This window comes from Drosophila montana, unplaced genomic scaffold (genome assembly GCF_035044405.1).
Source record: "Drosophila montana isolate Dmon_TW-CO22-7 unplaced genomic scaffold, ASM3504440v1 contig_2954_1, whole genome shotgun sequence".
Lineage (NCBI taxonomy): Eukaryota > Metazoa > Arthropoda > Insecta > Diptera > Drosophilidae > Drosophila > Drosophila montana.
Window position 1 is genome coordinate 6,861 of NW_026997829.1, and position 21,563 is coordinate 28,423.

At 41.9% G+C, this 21,563-nt stretch overlaps 1 protein-coding gene across 1 annotated transcript in view; it reads right to left on the minus strand.

Moving 5' to 3' along the window:
• Positions 1-1,264: 1,264 nt before the first annotated feature.
• Positions 1,265-21,563, minus strand: part of Gmap (Golgi microtubule-associated protein) — a 29,380-nt gene continuing 9,081 nt past the window's right edge. The window contains exons 3-7 of the mRNA XM_064684672.1: positions 5,959-8,780; positions 5,115-5,278; positions 4,836-5,039; positions 2,124-2,396; positions 1,265-2,057 (exon numbers count right to left, since the gene is read on the minus strand). Coding sequence (XP_064540742.1) covers positions 1,717-2,057; positions 2,124-2,396; positions 4,836-5,039; positions 5,115-5,278; positions 5,959-8,780 — 3,804 coding nt within the window. The 3' untranslated portion in view covers positions 1,265-1,716. The remainder of the gene's footprint in view (positions 2,058-2,123; positions 2,397-4,835; positions 5,040-5,114; positions 5,279-5,958; positions 8,781-21,563) is intronic.

A 21,563-nucleotide genomic window follows, 5' to 3' on the forward strand; every position in this document is an offset into this window, starting at 1 on the left:
TTAGATTTTTATGTTTTTGATGCCAATCGATAGTACTGATTCTTACGAGTCCAAAATGGTATAAAATTCCCAAATCCCACAGAATTTGGCCGAGATATTACAAAAAATCATCAGAAAAGGTTGACTTTACAAACGAATCGGTTTTTGGTCAACCACTTTTATGAACCCATCGATTTTTAAAATGATTGAATGCAGATTGATAGTAGGGATCCCTACGAACTTCAAAAAGGTATAACATTTCAAAATCTGACAGTATTTACCCGAGGTGTTCAATAAAAATCATCAAAAAAGTTTTGATTTTCGAACCGACCAAGAATTTGAGGAAAAACGTGATGTAATCCCTTGCCATTTTGTTGATTTGGGTCAAAATTTAGATTTATATTTTTTTATATCAATCGATAGTTCTGATTCTTACGAGTCCAAAATGATATAAAATTCCCAAATCGGACAGAATTCTGCCGAGATATTACAAAAAATCATCAGAAAAGGTTGACTTTACAAACGAATCGGTTTTTGGTCAACCACGTTTTTGAACCCATTTAAAATGCTTGAATTGATAGTAGGGATCCCTACGAATTCAAAAACGTATAACATTTCAAAATCTGACAGTATTCACCTGAGATATTCAATAAAAATCATCAAAAAAGTTTTGATTTTCGAACCGACATCAAATTTGAGAAAAACGTGATGTAACCCCTTGCCATTTTGTTGATTTTGGTCAAAATTTAGATTTTTATTTTTTTGATGCCAATCGATAGTACTGATCCCTACGAGTCCAAAATGGTATAAAATTCTAAAATCGGACATTATTTGGCCCAGTATTAAAAAAAATCATCAAAAAAGGCTGACTTTACAAGCGAATCGTTTTGATACTATACATATACTATACATATACTATGGTATGAGCTACATATCATGTTTGGTGACTCTAGCTCTTATAACTTACAAGATTTGCCCAAAAAACACGATGTCGATATCGATTTTTATCGATTGCATGGAAACGAGGCAAGTTATCGATTAGCGAAAACAAACTCTTACTGAGCGGGCAATAGGAGGACCTACATTCCAAAGGACTACATTTCAAGTCTCTGGCTCTTATGCGTTCTGAGATCCTTGCGTTCATGCATACTTTGAGAAGCGAATAGAGAGGTCTCGCATTCAGAGCGATGCGCATTCTTATGTCAGAATTGCACTCGAACACACAATTGAAGTTTGAGCTATTGTTTATAGTCTATAATTTAAAAATTAATGAAATCTATTGTAATTTGTTGTATTTTATATATTTATTTGCGGCTTTTGTTTATATAATTCTATGTGCTCCTGTTTGGCGAGCTGCTATTAAGGCGCATCAATGACAGGCGACAGGATACCCTATTGGTGTCCAATTCGTTGGCATTTTGTATAAATAAGTAGCATATTACATATTTACAGGTGCGCTTGCTGCACGTACAAGGTGTGTTAACAATATTGGGAAAGGGTATATATAGTTATATATATAGAGTATACAATCATAGATGTGTATTTGGAGTAGTAAATACGAGTACATGGGATAAACGATATACATAGTGCTACCGAATGGTACTTTAATTGCACTTTTTAATATACAACTATTTAATTTTATCAGAACTTATTTTAATCGAAAAACAAAAAAATGGTAAAATAATTAAAGGCAATCATCACACGCAGAAGACACAGTTCCAGGCTATTCTATAACAATCAAGTGTCGCTGAGAATATCCTTCAATATTGAGCTGGAGTTCCGCGTCGGCGCAAATTCGTTGCCGCTCATGTGCACCGATTGCATTGGCGGCATTGCCGGCGAAGGGGGCGTGGCATGCATCAATTGCTCGCCAGTGGCCGTTGTTGCTGCTGCCGCTGAAGTTGCTCCAGCTGCGGCTGTTGTTGCATCTCCGCCTGCTCCCGTTGCTGGGGACGCTGTAGCCGTTGCCTCCGTTTGTTTGGCCAAGCTCAGCAGATTGGGCCGCGACTGCACCGTCGATTGCGGCTGTGATTCCTGTTCCAGAAACTGGACAAAAGCCTGCAGCAGATTGTCATTGCCTGTAGCGGGTGGATATGCGAGTTAGTAGGGGTATGCAAGAGGTAGTTCAAGAGAAATAACTTTACCCGAGCTGGTCGAGGAGGAACCGCCGCCGAGTATGCTGCCCAGCCAGCTGCTCTGCGGCTTGTTGAGGCCCACCTTGTTGGCCTCCTGATCGCTAAAGTCCAGCAGGGTGGATATCATGCGGAGCACCTGCTGCTTATCGCCCGCATGCCCGCTAACCACATAGCCGATGAGCAGGCTCTTGATGAGACTCTTGTCAATCTTGTCCGTCTGGCTGGACTCGCTGCTGCTGAGGCTCTGCTCCAGCTTGAGATTGGCTTCCTTGAGGCTGTCCACTGTGCGGAAAGTACCAAAGAAAACAAATTGCATTCAGAACGGACTCGATTTATAAGCAGCGCACAACTCTAAGGCTAAGGACTATGCCAAGATCTTAATTTAAAGGCTAACATCGACACGGGGAGACGAGCAGACGAGTAGGGCGCGCGCGCGCGAACATAAATATATTTTGTAAAAGGCGTGGCATGCGGTTAGTGCGCCCACTGCACGGCGTAGTATGACATAAGTACTGGTTGTTAGTTAAATGGCACACCAGTACCTGATGTAATACTCAACCGTACAGACGCTGATGCGGATGCGGATGCGGATGCTGATGCGGCTGTTGATGCGGCTGTTGATGCGGCTGTTGATGCGGCTGGCATTTGGCTAAGAGGCAGCTGCTCTGTTGGCTGGCTGGCTGGCTGGCTAGCTGGCTGTCTGGGTCCGTCGGGTCTGGCTAATGGGCTTGGGCTGGCTGGTGTTGCTTGGCTCAATGCAATGCAAGACAAAATTCAAGCAAACAGTAACAAACAGAATCAATTAAATCAAATCAATTATTTAGCTAGCGGGCAAAACGACAACAACAACAATAGAGCAAACGAAAAAGTGTGTATATACGTGGCATACATATAGATATACATATATATGTATATAAACTACAGCTCAACAATATATATATATATGTATATTTGTATATTTGAATATTTATGTATGTGTCTGTGTATGCATTCAAGAGTTAAGTTTTTACATAATGTGGCATAAGCTGCAATCTCGAGCAATCTCCAATTGCAAAGTGAGTGCGTCAAATACTTTAAAATCGCTCACATTTACAAATTGAGATTAATCAATGCTGCAGATAAGTTTAACAACAATATAGACGAGAGGCTGTATTATTTTTTTTGTTGCTTCTCTCTCTTAATTTCGCCGTATTACGGATATACGGATATACGGTTTACGATAGCGGTCTAAAAAAAAAAAACGCATTACAAACTCAGAAGATATAGTAAATAATATGAAAATAAATCATAAAATACAAAATTAAAACTATTCACAAATAGAAATAATTCAGCATAAATACGTGTAAATATTGGCTTACAATATACAATATAAAACATAATTAAATAATGAGGGAAATAACAAGCAGGCAACAACAAAGTACAATATTAAAATAAATCATATACATACATACATATATATAACACATAACTCGAGTATAACTTGGAACCAGTGTGCAGAAACTAGCTAAAGATAACAAAAAAAAATACTGCAAAATACTAGCAAATAATACCACAAATATTTCCTTCCTACTTAAACATTTCAACATTTTTGAACATATATTTAAATTAATTTTTAATTCAATTTTTCTTTTCTTTTCACCTTTTGCCCCTGCACAGTGGTTCCGGTACACGAAATCTATAGACTACAAATCTAAGCTACAAATCAAAATAGAAAATTACAATTGATAAACAAAAAAAAAAAAACAGTTTAGTTTACAACATAAAAGGCAACTAAGAGAAATTTTGGATCAGTATTAACTGTGTCTCTGTGTGTGTTTGTGTGTACCAGCAACAGGAAGTGAGAAGTGTTTTAGGGATCGGGCGATCGGGTGATCGGGCGATCGGGCCGAACGGACGGACGTGTTTTTTAGTGGTAGGTAGTGTGGTTTAGCTAATTGGAATACTATGTGTGTTCGGATTGGGTTTACCTGCTCTATGGACCAACTTACGGTTACAGCCAATATAGCCACATGCCGTAGGTGCGATTGAATTTGTGTGTATTTATTTTTTTTCTTCGCTTTAATTTTATTTTGTTTTTGGTTTTTTCTTATTTTTTTTTCAGATTCGATTTTATTTGGATTTTTCTTCTTCATTTTTTTGTTTTGTTTTTTTTTTTATTTTTGCGCTTGGTGATAAAATGCAATTCAAAAAAGTCGATACCAACTGAAATTCCGAGTGTTTCATATTTAGGCATTGCTCCCAGAATTACCAGCTGATATTTACCTTTGAGAATCGGGTGAGGTGACATCTCGTTCTTTCGCTCTCACGCTCGCAGCCATACTCATGCACACACACACACACGCACGCACACACACACTCAAACACTCGAAACACTTACGCTCTCTAAACATTTAACATTCAAATAGAACTTGGTGCGGGTTTATGCGTGAGATCAAGTAAATAGTTAACAGGTTGAATATACATATGTACATATATTCAGGCCCGGTGTAAGCCATGATGTGAATCGTGGGTTAAGAACATGCCGTTAACTGAATGGTAATTGTAAGGTTTTGCTTAGTCAATAAATTGGTATTTGTATTTGGTTCTTCTCTTGTTTAATTATAAATTGAAAATTTGAATATGCAGGGTGTGGTGGTGTGATTTTAGAGACACGAACGGTAGCCGACTTATTTGGGTTAGTCAAAATCCATTGGCCCGCTTGCTCCGAGTGCATTGACTCACCTTCGTCACGGAGCACGGCAATGGTTTGCTGCCCGGCCTCCAGCTGATCGGAGAGCCGGGACGCGGCACGCAGTCCCTGATTGGCATCGGCCAATTGCTGTTGCAACACATTCATCTCCGACTTCAGCTGGGCCTGCTGCTCCAGTTGTGCCTGCATTTCGCGGCGCATCCGCTGCGTAGCCGTTGCAATGTCATGCTCCTTGTCTGGCGAATAGCATATGATATGTATTTGAATACAGTTGTTGTGCTTGAGAACTCTGCTTTTTTGCCGACTCTTACCATTCTGGAACTGTTCCAGAGCGCACTGTAGATTGGTTAGGGCCGCCTGTTGTCGTTGCTCTCGGTCTTCATGTTGGCCCAGCTTGGCAAGTAGTTCGTCGCGCTGTTGCAAGAGCAGCACGTGCTGTGCCTGCAACGTCTCCGCCTGTTGGTTAGCCCGGATGCTGTTGCGAGATGCGAGAGTACAAATAGTTAAAAATAAGATCAGCTTGCAGTTTGGCTTGAATTGAGCCAAAGGCAAATTAGTTGAGCAGCTAATATAATCGAATTCATGTCAAGCTAGCTAAACCTGAATGTTAAATTCCATTTAATGTAAATAAAGCTGCTTTTCAAATTGTAGCCTTTCATTTGAAAGTCGCTCGATCATCAATAAAATAGAAGGCCTCATGTGAACATGCAATTAACTAGAATATTGTTTTCTTAAATCAATAAAATACATAAATGTCGATCAGCCGCCTTAAAGCAACAAGAATTTCAATTTCAATTTGATGCACAGCTGCAGCAGAGTATTTCATTTGAGACTTCCAACTAAGTACAGTTGTGCCAACTGCCAGCTGGCAGCTGCTGTTATCGATAACAATCGAAATGGCAATTCAGTGGAAACACTGTGCAAAAGTATGGCGCATGGCATACCGCAATTACAATAATCACACATCGCTGGCAGCAGGTGAATTCGCCGCGCCTCGCCGCGCCACGTGAGCGTGACTCGCGGCGAATACAGGCTTTCAAAATGGCGTCCCCCGCAAGTGAGTCACGGTTATCAGCACTATAATCAAGCACACACACACACTGGCACACACACACATGCATAGACGCTAATTAGCGCACACGAGCCGGAACTCACCTGGCCGAAGTGTAGGCGTTGCTGGATTTGGATACCTCATGCTGTAGGGCGGCCTGCTTGTCCCTGGCCTCATCGAGTTCGCGCTGCAGCTGAACGCTCTCCTGCGTGTGCAGCTCCTCGATCTCGACGAGATGGGCGCGCAGACGCTCTAAATCGCGCTGAACACTTGCCTGTTGCTCCTGGGCATCGGCCTGTTGCTGTTGGAGCAGGCGCTGATTGGTTTGCTCCGTGAGCAGATTTGTGGTTAATATGTCGGACTTCTCCTTCAAGAAGCTGATCTGATCGCACAGTTTCTCGCGCTCCTTGATTAGCTCAGCCAGCTTCGGTTCCAGCGGCTGCAGTCTCTGTATTTCCGCATAGTATTGTGTGTTCTCCGCATGCTTCTGCTGCAACGCCTTGATCAGCTCCTGTTTCTCGCCGTTCAACGTATCGATGCTCTGCTGTAGTTGAGCGCTATTCTCCTTCAGCTGCTGCAGCTCCTCCGCCCTTGCCTGCAGCTGCGTCGTCAGCTGCTCCATGTCTGAGTTGTCCTGCAGCTCGGCCAGCTGCTGCCTGAGCTGGTCGCGCTCCTCGCCCAACTGCTGTAGCTGCTGCTGCTCCTTGGACGCCAATTGATCATGCAATTGACTCTCCTTGAGGGCTTCCTTTGCCTGGGCATAGAGTGCCTGCAGCTTGTCCAGCTGTGACCGCAACTGCTCGGCAACTTCTTCGCTGGTCAGCAGCAGCTCCGTCTTTTTCTCCAGCTCAGCGCGCAGCGCTGTCGCGTCCGTTAACTGACGTTGCATATTCTCCTCCATCTCCAACAATTCCAGCCGCATGAATTGCAATTGTTCGCGCAGCTCCTCCAACTCCTGCTCCCGCGCCTCCAGCTTCGTTTTGAGCAGCTCGCTTTCGCTACTCTGTTCGGGCACATCTTTCAGCTGCCGCAGCTGCGTCTCGACCCGCTTCAGCTGTGCCTCCAGCCTCTCGCACAACTCAGTGCTCTCGTGCAGCTGCTGCTGCTTGGCATTCAGCTGGGCCTGGAGCGCCGCTTGCTTCACCTCGAATTGCTGTTCCTTGGTACGCAATTCCTGTTCGAGCTGCTCCAGTTGTGAGCCATCCTCCGGAGTGAGTTCTATTTGATCCAGACGGGCTGAGAGCTGCTCGATTTCGTGCTGCTTGTCGGCCAGCTCTTTGGATTGATGTGCCAAACGCGCTTTCAATTCGTCCAGCTGCTCCTGGTGATTGCCGCCGCCGCCGCCGCCGCCGAGCTGTGCGATCTCCAGTTTGTGCTCTTGGAGCTGCAGCATCGATTGGAGTTCTTCCAGCTGCGATTCGAGCTGCGCTATTGTCTCCTCATGATGCTCCTCGATGGTCTCCAGCTTGTTGCGCTTCAGCTTGTCCAGCTCGTTGAGCAGCGTCTCGTTGTTCTTCATTAGCTCGTCGCACTGGAGCACATACTGCGAGATGTCCGCCTCGAGCGTCTTCTTGTCGTGCTCGACCATCAGCTGCTGCTTGCGCAGATCCGACAGCTGCCTCTCCGTGCCGGTCACACTCTTCAGGCGATCGTTAATTATTTGATATGTGCGAGTCAGGGCCTGGTCGGATTTGTCAGCCAGCAGAGATTCAAGGATCGAGAACAGGTGCCGCGAGCTGTCAGCTTCATCCGGTTCCACATCCAGATCTGTAATCTCCTCCTTCTCCTCGGCAATGGCCTGCCGAAACTTGGCCTGGGCAATGTTCGCGTCCAGCTCCTGGCGCAGACGACGATTCTCGGCACGCAGCGAGCCCAGCTGCTGCTCGAGATCATTGGCGTGTGTCTCCTGATCGGCCTCGGCGTTCAGCTTGAGCTCCTGATTCTGGAGCATCAGCTGTTGCAGCTTGCGCTGCAGTTCCAGCTGCAGCTGCTCCTTTTCGCTCTCGCTTATGCGCAGACGCGTCTCCAGCTCCGACACCTGCTCGACTCGCACACCATCCGCCAGCTGTCGCTCCAAGTCGGCATCCTGCAGCTTGGCATTGGCGGCGCTTAGCTCCCCGATGCGAGACTCCAAAGCGACGAGCTTGTTGCGCAGCTGCTCCTTGGTTGGCGGCATGGTGGCATTCGCATCCCCATCCACATCGGCATCTGGATCAGGATCTGGATCTGAACTGGAACCGGTTGCATCCGTATTGCGCACGACTATAAACTCATCCTCGCTGTGCTTTCCGCCCGTCGATGAGCTGTTCGACGACTCGGAAGTTTTCTTTTCCTTCGCCTGTTTGACCAGCTCCTCCAGCTCAAGTTGCAGCTTCTCGCGTTCGGCATCAGCCTGACGCACACGCTCGATCAGTTCGCTATTGTCATTGCCGCGCTTGTCCAGCAGCTGCTGCATCTCGCCCAGCTCGAGCTGGCAGCGCTTCAGCTGCTCGGACTGTTGCTCGACGCGCTGCTGCAGCTGCTCCTGGACAATTGCCACGGCCTGATGATGCTTCTGCTCATCGGCCAGCTGTGCCTTCAGGCGCGCCATCTCCAGCTCGTGGGCCACCAGACGTTCCGCCTGTAGCTCCTTCAGCTCCATTAGCTGTGACTGCAGCTCTGCCTTCTGGCCGAGCACATCCTGCATGGCCAACTCATGCTGCGCGTCAAGCACTTCCAGTGAGTTGCGCAGCTCTTCATTGGATTGCTCCAGATTCGCGATTATCCTGTTCAGCCCAGACACATCTGGTGTGTCGACCAGCGCCACGTCCACCATTCCAGCCTGCGATGAGCCTTGTTTGCTGTCCGCTGCCGTTGTGGGCGTGGCAGCGGAACCAGCGGGCTCCCAGCACCAGCTGTCTTCCACATTTCGAGCCTCGCCGGAATTCTGCGAGAGAGCACATAGAGAAATGCACAGGAAACTGATTAGTTTACCAAATATTCAAGATACTCTTTCGCCTCCAACAAATACTTATTTACCATATTCAATGTGCTTTTAATCGAAAGACAAGAAAAATTTGCAATTCGAGCGGATTTGTTTCAAACCGAAGCCAATCGATTGGCCATTTTCTTTTCTGACACTATTTTCACAAAACCGAAAATCGAACATAAAACTCAAGGCAACTTGGTTTTGTTAACTTAATGTTGACTATGCAATAAAACAATTGCAATTCCTTTCGAATAACTTACATTTTGAATGGACGAGAAGGACAAGTAGCCGGATTAGTCTATACATCTGACCTTTCTATGCGAGTCTCACTTATATTTTTTACTTTTTTTTCTTTCTTTTTAACTTAGTTTCTCCCTCTTAAACGATCCTCCTTCATTGCTCTCTTCCTATTACTCGCTCGCTCGCTCTCTCTCTCTCTCTCTCTCTCTTACTTCTGTTTTCCTTTTCTCTCTCCGTTTATTTCTTATTCGCTCTCTGCATCATTTTCTCTCTATCCATCACTCTGTTACTTTTGTTTGTTTTCCGTTTCTTCCCCCTCTTCCCTTATATCTGTCACTATATTACTCGTATTCTCTCCTTTTCCTCTCTTCTTCAAATTCCTCAAGCACTTAGCACTCTCTTGCTCGCACTTACACTCACTCACTAACTAAAAAACCTTACTTGAATGCATGAGAATCGCCTAGAAAGGTGATGTGTCGGTCAACGTGCAACTGATCTGCACACAACACCGATCAGGACGACAAGCTGTGTATATTTAAGTGCATATAGTCAGCTCTGTCTGTATCTACGACATCTGGCCTTGTCTGAGAGGTATTATCAACCGATGTCTGTGTAATTCATAGTTTGATTAGAGCGATATTTATTTCTGGCAAGGATCAGATGACTACAATATATGCTTATGATCAAAATATTGATCGTAGACTATACAAACGATAAATGCTCGTTGGCATGCCCAATCCATAGATACCCATTGGAGCACTTGGCGACACGCATGCGCCTCACCCCCTCAACCCTCCCTCCCCCCCACGACGCGTCGCGACGTGCACGTTGTGTCAGGTGCTGCGGGCTGAGCGCGTGAAACATGCGAGCGTTAATGAGTTTATGAAAGAGTCTGAGAATCGTGAGTCGCGAGCAGGGCCAAGCCAAAAAATATGGCTGCCACACTGCGATAAGCAGTACGGGGGGGTGGGGGGGTTCTGGCGATAAAAGCCCATGACGATGATGACTAGTTGGTTGGTTCGTTGGTTGGTTGGTTGGTTGGGCGTCCCGGCAAAATGGCTGCTCGTAAACGGGGCAAATTTAATTAAAATTAGCACACAAATGTGCCACGAAACTTGCTTGCGAAATGCTCAAATGTGACGATAAGCACAATGTATATGTACATATGTTTGTAAAACGTGTAGACATTATGCATTACACAGAATGAAGGAAATGAAGGGAAAGATACGATTTGCCTCTTCCCGTTGTCATTCTCGGCTAACTTCGGTGCTCAGAGTCCGATCTTTATGCGATTTTTGGCATGCGAAAATGGAGTTTTATACGAAACTGGAGTTTGTATTTAATTTTGAGGCCATGTGGAGGAGATATCCAAAGTGAAATTATTTCAAATTTGTAAAAACCGAACTATTTTTGAACATTTTTACTTGGCTCAGGGTATAAAAAAATGAGACACTTGTGCAAACTGCAAACTGGGTTATCCACAGGCACAGCTCGCATGGCTGCCATGTAACCAAATGTGTGTGTGTGTGTGTGTGTGTGTGTGTGTGTGTGTGTGTGTGTGTCTGGGTGTGAAAACACTTGTGTTTCATAAACAAATATTAGTCAAATTATTCATTTGGCCGAGTGTCTCACTGTCTGGCTGACTATCATTATCTCGTTCACACGCACACACACCCTTTTGCTCTGTCTCTCTCTCTCTCTCTCTCTCTCTTCTGTCTGTCTCTCTCTCTGTCTGTCTCCCTCCATAAAGCAGGTTATGGGGAACAGACAATCGATCGGTTTGTGCGTCAGTTGGTTGGACATACCCAAAACTATGTGATATGATATACTATAGATACATATGTATGTATATGTATCTATGCGGAGCCGGTCAGGCCATAAGCCCATAGATAACCATACTAATACATAGATATGACATATACATACATATATGTATATAGCCATTATATAGCAGAGACTGTCGAAATGCAAACACAGCAATACCCTCTAATAACAACAATAAACGAGAGCAACAGCAACAACGACAAGAGCAAACAAATAAAGAAGAAGCAGACCGAATGCCATTGCGACAGATAAGATAAATGAAAAATGAAAGAAGAGAGATACAGCAAAATATGTATGGTAACATTTGCTAGAAGCTACCAAATTCAGTGGGTTGGGTGGGATCCCCTGGGAGTGGGCAGGGCAGATCGCACCCTACGGCCGGAAGTGAACCGGAGAACCGGAGAAGCGGAGAACCACAGAACAAAAGCAGCCGCTGGCTTAGCCAGAAAAGCGCCCAAACAAAAAGCCAAACAGATATTTTGCCAACAACGTGTAATCCAAGAAATACAAGAAGAAGAACACGACAAAAAAGACGATATCTCTTAAAATTAGTGCAGCAACAGCAAAAAATTCAAGAGCAACAAAATATGCTTCGTTGAGGGAAAACTGACCGAAAACCTTATATAGATATATCATATATACATAGATATGTACATAAAATAATAAATAAATGCTTATATACAAAAAGGTGTCCCATTAACTTAATCTGAAACGATCCCATAAAAATATTAAAAATATTCTATTTATGTTCAGAGCAAAAAACAAACAAGGACATAAAAGTTTTTGTATAATAATACATTTGATAACTATAATATATTAAATTCGACAGCATTAAATACACAGTAAAAATGCATCAATTTATCCCAAGCAGAATGCACTACAAAACTATAGGGAATGCCCCTAATTGTGAGTTAGGCAAATTTTCTCATACCAAAACCGTGAAGAATTCGTTCGTACGAAGTTGACAAATAAATAGAAAATAGATCTAATTGTTGTTGTTGCCGGTCAAATAATTTGAAAATAATCAGAAATTTGTCAGAGAGCTTTGGCGAGTTGTTCAAAATGAACATTTTTATCAAGTATAAGCACTTCCAATTTTAGATATGAGTTCAACAAATTCAATAAAAAACAAAAAGAAGAAAAAAACAAACGCATGTACGCAAAATGCTTATCAATATTGTTAGTTAAAAAAAAAATACGAAAGATATCAAATAAAAGCACATGCCATGGAATTTTTCAGAGCCATGAGTCAAAATTTGGGCGAGACAATTGCACAAAAACGATCAACTAAGCGAAAAACCCAAAAAAAAAAAAATACTTAAGACTTCAAAATCATAATGCAATAATAAATAGCTAAATAATAAACGTGAAATCAACCGAGTTCGACCAATTCCGATTGGATTAGCAGCAGGCCAGAGCTGAGCTGACTTCTTCACGTGGCCGCCGCCCATTGCCATTGCCATTGAGGGGGGGGGGGGGGGGGGCTTATCTTATCGCCGAGCCATAACCGTGCCCATATATACTCACCCACAGCCGGGAAGTGTACGGCGGGCCCGACAGGTCCGCGGTCCGTGGTCCGTGGTCTGTGGCAAACCGAAGGGTTTCCATATAATACGCACGCACAGCCAATTTCGATTGTTTATAATTAAATGTGGCTCGACTCCAGATGCCGCACTCAATTATTTGCATCCATGCAGCAGGCGAGGTAGGGTACGGCGGAGGGGGGGTTTTAGCATAAACAGCAACAAGACCCCGGGGAGTCACAAACCCTACGCGGAAACCGAGTGTCTGAGCGATTTCTAGTTTGGATTCGATTCGCGTACGACATTGGGTTTCTGGTTGCGGCAGCGGCAGCGTCTGCGTTTTGTTGGTATTTGATTCCATTCGACCGAAACAAAATCCAAATTCGATTGCAAACAATACCAGGAATTTGCACATGCAACAAGTGGCAGCAACAATATTAAACGAATATCCTTCAACTCGTATGAATATTTACATTTTTAGACTTAAAAATGAGGATCCGAATCCCACTCTTAGTTTATTGGGCATGGATCTTAACTCAAGGCTCCAGATACCAGTTGGGTAAATAACTATATATACAAATATATTATAATAATGATTAAAATGTTATTTTACAGTTAAAGATTCAATATAAGGATCATGGGAATAGTTAAATATTGTCAGCCAGATTTATAGAAACAAAGCTTGAGATAGTTTCTGCCTGTTGTAAGACCTTGAAGTATCTTGAAATCTGCAGATATACATATATTCGAAATATTTAAGGATGGGACAAAAGAGAAGTTTCCTTCTACAGACAGGAGAAGGGTTTTTCCTGCCTCTGCAGGAGCAAAATGGCAAGAATAGGGTATTTGAAGTTCGGCATGTCAGTTGAACAGGTTTTCTAAGCTTCCGAAATGCTTATTTATTTCGAACTCTAAAGCAATTAAAATATAAATTATGAGCATGAATTTTATTTCGTTTCTGTTAAGACTTAAAGCTGTGCCAACTTTAACAAGCACACATCGTATATAGATACATATTTGTATATAGTAGATATATATATTTGTATATTTAGAGATGTAGATACGGATAGATAAGATATAAGAACATGCAAAAATATATGCACTTTGCCTCGACATCTCTCTCTCGGCTCGAGGAAGTTGCGACAACAACTAAATAAAATGACTTATCATAAAGTATAATAATTTACTGTATGCAGTTCAATATCCAACTAGAAAAGGCCGGAAATTACTTGCACAAAACGGAGCTAATAAGCTAATATGAGAAGATGTCAAGAGACAAAAGTCGAAAGTCAAGGCGAAAATGACGATGAAATCTTGTTGCCAGACAGACAGACACAGCTTCAGCTTCAGCTTCAGCTTCAGCTTCGGTTTCAGTCATAATTAAGTACACGTACTTACACACATGTAAATATATAATGAGCATTTACAAAAAAAAAAAAAAAAAAAACATCACATACAAAAAACAAAAATAAAACTTACATTTTTGTCGCCTGTCAGCAGAAAATTTCAATTTTTAATTTGGCAGCTTTGAGAATTTACGGCTCTCGCAGTCTCAGCTTCAGTTTTAGGTTTTCAGTTTTAGTTCGAAAAAAAAAGCGAAAAAATACAAAAAAAAAAAGAAATACAAACGTAACTAAATTATTGTAAAGTACATAGAACGGAAAAAAACCCGGTTAATTTTCACTTGGCAGACACTTTACGCTTGCAAAGCGCGACGTTAACGACGACGACGACGGCGTCGTGTAATGTTCGCGTTTTTTTTTTTTATTTTTTTACAACTTTAAACGTTTTGAGCAGGCATCAACAACAGTAAAAAACACAAAAAAAAAAAAATGAGCCAAACAAACTTTAATGAAATGTACTTAAGTGTCGAATAGTTGGCAACGCATAACGTTTGCCGGCGCACAGCGTACTGGGCCTAAGTCACGTCTTGCCCGCAGCGCGACCGATCGACGAGTGAACGCAACGTGCAATGCGCCATGGGGGAAAATAGCGGAGCGCTGAGAGCCACGGCCAGAGACACGAGCTAACAACGAATCGGAGCTAGAAACGGAGCCGAAGCCGAAGCCGACGTCGTCGTCGTCGTTGATGTCAGTGTTTTTCTTGTCACTGCAGCGCGTCGGCAGCGACGGCAGCGCAACGATCAACGAGCCAACTGTAGACTTGCACAAACTACAAACCCATACAGTGATATAAATGGGCAAATGCAGCTATGTGTGTTTGTGTGTATGTGTTTGAATTTGTGTGTGTTAGTGCATATGTGCGCGCTCGGCCAGCGGCTAAGTGGCAACTCCTGTCGGCCAAGCGCCGCCATGTCAGCACATTGCAACGTAAACTTGAGCGTTGCCACTGCCTATATGTTTGTGTGTGTGTGTGTGTTTATATCTGCGTGGAATTCGATGGGAACGATATACATACACCAAAATGGGGTGTAAAACCAAGTGGGGATAATCCTAGTTGATCAAATTACGTGCAAAATATAAATAAAATACGTTAAGAATGATATAATTGCTGGGTTCTTTTTTCTATTATACTAGTATTCCAGTATAAAATAAAAATGTAATATACATTTTGAGAAATCTGACATATAAAACATGCTAAACAAAAACAAAATTTGGAAAAATGCTTGAGAAAGGGCACAAAAGTGCACAAAGAATGAGCGATATTCTGTGCTAAGACATTTGAAGATCGATCCCCAATCCCGTTATTTAGTGAGCTGAATAAATCGATAACTCGGTCCAACTGCGATAACATCTTTAAAAATACTATATATATAGCTTAACAAACTGAAATACTCTATTACAAAATAGATCACAGGAATAATTTATATTTTTATTTCATCTATCGTGCATTAATAAACTAAATCGAATATTCTCTTTAATCCGCAAATAAATATCAGTTATTATTCTTTAAGAAATTTCTATCCGTCTATTCGATCCTGTTGTTTACTGTTGATCTCTCGAATTACCCGAATTTAGGTAAATATTGAGTATTATTGATTGATGAGTGTCTCACATTTGAGCATTTCCGCCGGGCTCGGTTCGTGGGATTAACAATTTTTGTGCTTTACATGCAACATCTAACTATCTAATCATATTCAAACAGAGTGCACAAGACGCCGTCCAGTTGTGCATACACCACATTTTTCCAATGTCCATTGCATATACCACTGAGCTCTCCCTATATGCTTGTATGAATATAATGCATGTAAACTTGGGCATATGTATGTGTGTGCATATGGTATACCGATATATACATATATCCGACTTCGACTTGTGCTCTCCATTTCAAAACTCAAATAATGCGCGTCGGCTATTTCACTTGAAATTAAGTGGCGTTTCTTGTTGTTGTTGCTTTTCGGTAAAAAGAAAAAATTTCAAAAAAAAAAACATTTCTGGTCTTTCTTATACCCATTGAAAAGGAGGGGGGAAAGGGGATCATATTGTTTGGTGTAAATTGATCAAACTGGCAAAAAAAGCATCTCGATCCAGAACTCTCCACCTGCTCTAAAGGACTGCCAGAGCTAGAGGCATCAAATAAAATTTGGAACGTAGAATTCCCTAATTGAAATCATCGATAACTCACTTTTTCTACAAAATCGATAAAACCCGATTTGTAGAACAGGCTTTTAGAACACACCTGAAGTCTCCTGTGAGATAGACGCCAAATTTAGAGGGTATGCTCTCGTATAGCATACGCAGATCTAAACTATTTCACATTGTGGATTCCCCCGAAATTATTGGAGGTATATGATGATGAGAGAAGAAGAAGCAGCAAGCCGCGCTGAGTGTAGGGTATCTCTTAGTCGGGCACTCCCGACTAGAGCGCTCGTGTTGTTTTTTTTTTGTTGTGTACTTAGTTTTGCCTTTGTTGTTGTTAGCAATGACGACGACGACGAAGACGTCGACGGAGACGTCGACGCGTCGCTTCTATTTGCTTTGTTTCTGTTTGTTCTCAACGCCGACGCCGACGCTGCTGCCGCCGCCGCTGCCGCTGCCGCCGCAGTTGCTGCTAGCGTCACGTCGCTGCGCTGCGCTGCGCTTTTGTATCTTCAGCGACAAACGATCTCAAAATTTAGTTTCAGTTTTAGATATACATAGCAACAACTTGTTGAAAATGGGCAAACAAATATTCACATAGGTGCACTGCGCCCAGGTGTGCGTGTGTGAGATCCTCTCAGGTTGGACAACCTTACCCATGGCTCCATATAGTACGGTGTACAGGGCACAGATACACACACATATATGTACATATATATATAAAGAGACACACATACATAGGATACTGTCAAAAAGTGCAAGGTATTTGTACACTGCGCGAAAACGAATGCGCCATGTTTCATTCATATAGATTCTAATAAGAAATGATTTTTAGGTTATGGGCATTTTTGAAATTATAGATAAAATCTTGGTATTAGCATGCATTTTTGGGGAAAAACAAGTTTTAAAGAGCGAAAATATGGGAAAAAGTAGCAAAAAGAATTTGAAGAAAGAGTTTTTTCCTTCAAAGTAATTATATTTTTATGAATGGCAAGAGTTTCAAAATTATGTTACATAAATATTAATTAGTTTTATTTTTTGAATTTATTTAATTACTTTTTTAATAGGTTATTATTTATATCTTACTTTTTTATTATTATTTTGATTTATTATTTTGCTTTGTTTTTGCACTCATTTTAATAAATAAAGTTATCAATAAAATGAAAATGTTTCGATTTCCACAGCTTAGCACCAAGTACTAGAAAATTTTGCGCCGTGTAGACACAGTTACTTGCTGGCATTTAGCAGATGCGAATGGCGGGCTCGGCCCGTTGGATAATACATATATATATATATATATATATATATACATATAGGAATATCCATATAAACATATAAAGATATGGACATATGGGGTGTACATATATATGTATGTATGTGAATTACTGTATTTGTATCTTTTAGCACATTTGTAATGTGGTTTGTTGTGCTTTTGTGTGTCTTCTTCTTGCCTTTGTTCTGGTGTTGCAAGCGTCAGCAAAATTGTGGTAATTGCCGGGCATATATGTATGTATGTATGTATGTATGTATATGGTGGACTCTTAGCGCCACGACTTGAAATTTGCATGGATACTGTTAAACATAAATGTTTATACGCATATAGATATATACACATATATGTATATGTATATGTGCGTGAGCATAGTACATATGCGTTCTATATGGCCACGTCGTTGACTTTTAAACGGGGCTGTTAATGTAGCTGTATTTTTTTTTTCTTTTCTGTTATTGCGATCGAGCGTCTGTGTTTAATTAGCAGATAAAAATACAGTCAAGCCATGAAGTGTAGTATACCTGTGCGTTGCATCTCTTTCCAGCACACGGAAGCGCCTGCATTTGCGCTCTCTTTCGCACAGCTGTTGACGCCAGCGATATCAGCAACGGCAACAGCAACGGCAACGGCAACACATAGGCTACATTTGTCGTTTCCGCGGCCCAAAAGTCAAACCGTTGCCAGAGAGCGAGCGACCCGCACACCAAAGCAAGCTACACACGTTGCAGGCGTTAATTAGTTTTGGGCAGGGCTTTTCTTTTATCAGCAGCAACAACAGCAACAACAACAACAGCAACAGCAACAACAACAACAGCAGCAACAACATTTTTCTAACGCATTTCGTTCTGTTACAAATGCAAATCGAATTGTTGCTATATATTTCCCCCGTATACACATACATATATGAATGTATATCTCGCATATAGCACAAGAAATTTAGACACCCCCCTCCCCCCTCCGCCCATCCGCCTGCCTGTGAAAATGTCCGTCTTGGCGGCGCCAATTGTCGACCCAATTGTATAAATTTTCATATTGTTGATATTTGTTTTTGTTCCAAGAATTGTAGTTATGGAACACACACACACACACACACACACACACAGGCCATGGATCTGGCTTAATATATATATATATATATGTATATGCATATGTATGTACATGCGATCTATGCGTATATATATATCAATAGCCCCAAAATTGAGGCCAAGTCGCAGTGTGTTTAAACAGATACAAGATGCTAACGAACTGCAAAGATAATAAATATTTAAATTGTATTTTATTTGCACACGTTCGATCAATATGTGGAAAACGAGCATCGAAAACACGCGCATAAGTTAAAGTTAGCCAGAGAGGGAGAGGGAGAGAGAGGGAGAGAGAAAGCGAGATCGGCTCAATACTATCAGATACACGGGATAGTAACCAACCGACCCAACCCCCCCCCCCCCCCTTCCCACGTCAAACTATGTAAAGATGCGGCACACGGATGCGGATGCATAATGATCAATGACAAGACTTTGTCGCAGCTCTGATACCCTCAACCTAAATGGGTGAAAGGGTATAACGACTTTGTGTACAAAAGGAAAAGCTATATACAAAAATTCGTATAACATATGCAAAACGAAACAATTACATCGATCAATTTATATCTTATACTCAATACAGATCAAATTCATTTCACTTTTTGAATAACTCACAAGGATCGGACTATAAACACCGAAGGTATTTGCCGCACAAAGTGAACGGCAGGGTATCTCCTAGTCAGGCACTGTCGACTAGAAGAAGGCTCTTGTTGTCGTTAGCAACGTAAATGTTTAAAGTTTATCTAGAGCAACGCGGCCCGACCTATAGATATACAAAGATATGGCAGTACATAGCTGCATATATACATAGGGCATAAGTGTGTGTGCGTGTGTGTGTGTGTGTATATAGCACTTGGAACGTACGTTGTTACCTGGTGTCACGTCACGGAGCTCAGCAACAGACGCAGACGCAGCCGCAGCCGCAGCAGCAGCAGCAAGAGGAAGAAGAAGAGCCGGGCAAACGGCAAGCCGCTTTGTATTGGCATCCATTTAACACATTGCTGTTAAAATTCCGGCAAGAAATCAAATTCAAATAACGCGCTTCAATTCCGCCAGCCGAGTCTCAGTTGACCCAGCTCCCGGCTCCAAGCGGCTGAGCATTAGCAGATGCCAGTTTTTATTCTCTGGGGACTCCAAATAAATGCATATCAAAAAAAAAAAACTTAAACCTTTCTTTCATTCTACAAAGTAGAGCACTTCGGCTCAAGTTAACAAAGATATCTCATTTCATAAAAAAGAATTAAACATTTCAATTTAAATTTAATATTTTCTTAAAGGAATTTAATAGAATATGATATATGTATATATTGCATCTAATAAACTGAAGGCGTAAGGTTTGAACCCGGAACTCCATTTTATTCTTTTACCATGAAACGAATTTATATTCGATTTATATAAGTAATCTTTAAGAGAGAGATTCAGCTCCACGAGCTCCAAATATTGCTTTAATCTAACTATATTTTATAATAAATGCCAATTTTGGCTAGAGAAAAAAATGTAGACCGCAATTCGTAAATGAAAATATATTAGATCCACAATATTTTCAGTAGAACGGGCAATTATCAATTCAAAACCAAACATAAAAGCGAGACATTCGCTGGGCAGCATTGCTTTTGATAACTCCACAAATCGATAAATAATCGATAAAAAATATGTAGAACTGGCAATTGTGATTGAAGAAGGGTTTTATACAGAAACATGACAAGCTTAAATAAAGTTCACAAGCCGAACCTTAAAGCATTGTGTTTTGACAACTCCACAAATCGATAAATAATCGATAAAAATATGTAGAACTGGCAATTGTGATTGAAGAAATGTTTTATACAGAAACATGACAAGCCTAAATAAACCTTGATAACATTGGATAACTCCACAAATCGATAAATAATCGATAAAAATATATAAAACTATGTCTAAAAAAAATATATATAATATAGATATACATGACAAGCCAATAGCAAGTAGACAAGCCGAATCTTAAAGCATTCTCTTTTTATACAATTTATACAAATTTTCACAAATCGATAAATCAAAAATCGATTTATAGGCAAGTGTAAGGCTGCAATTGGAGCACAATCTATATTAGTTGGCTAATTCTCAGTGAACATGAACCTCAACTCTCTAGAAAATATTGCTCTCGCCGGCCACTCCCACCGCATCCCCCACTCAGAGAGGGGAGGGGAAGGGGGAGGGGGGGGGGGGTGGTGGCTCCTCGTACGCCGTACGCTGCGCGCTCTGTTGGTGTTTCTGTGTTTCTTTCAAGCCAAATGCTAATAAGCATTAAATTATGAAAAGATTTTCGTTTGCAGGCCAGCCAGGCCATAAATGACGAAATTTAAGCGCCCATATTTATAGCCCAGACTTTTTGCACTGGAAAAACTAAGTGCGCGCTTTTCTCAGAGGGGAAAGGCCGACGGCGCGGGACAGGGAATATGCGGCCAGTTGCATGGCGAGCGAGCGAGTGTGTGTGAGTGTGTGTTTGAGTGTGTTGAAGGTGTGCGAACGTTGCGTTAAGGTTTTTATTGGCAAGTCGCGCAGTTGCATAAACACCACAAGCAAAAACAACAAAAAAGCAAAAGAATTAGCAGCTTTTTACAACATGCCGACGCTTGAATACCCTATCAGTAATATCTGGCAGATATGTGAGAAGCATAAAAAAAACAAACAAGAACTTCATTCTCGAGCTATCCTTCCTATGGCAGCTTTATAATAGTTTATAGTAATCCAATCCGAGCCGACTTCGACTTAAGGCCAAGAGACGCGCGACATCTTCAGTATGTAACACTACGCATGTCAAAATTGTAATGCCCCCCCTCTGACAGAGTATAAACAAGTAAGAGGTTCTAGTCGGGAGCTCCCGACTAGGGGATACCCTGAACCCTTTTCTTCCAACAGGCGATAAGTATTAAATGAAAGATACTTGATATATATTTACTATTCTAAAAGCTACATGTCAAGTTTGGTGAATCTAGCTCATATTATTTGCCGAAATTGCTCAAAAAACAGGATTTCGATATCGATTTTCATCGATTACTTGGAAACGGGGCGGAGTTATCGAATATCGGAAACAAACTCGATCTGCGCGGGCACTAGGAGGACCTACAGCCAAAATTTCAAGTCTCTAGCTCTTATAGGTTCTGAGATCCTTGCGTTCATACATACGGACGGACAGACGGACGGACGGACGGACGGACAGACGGACATGGCTAGATCGACTCGGCTGTTGATGCTGATCAAGAATATATATACTTTATGGGGTCGGA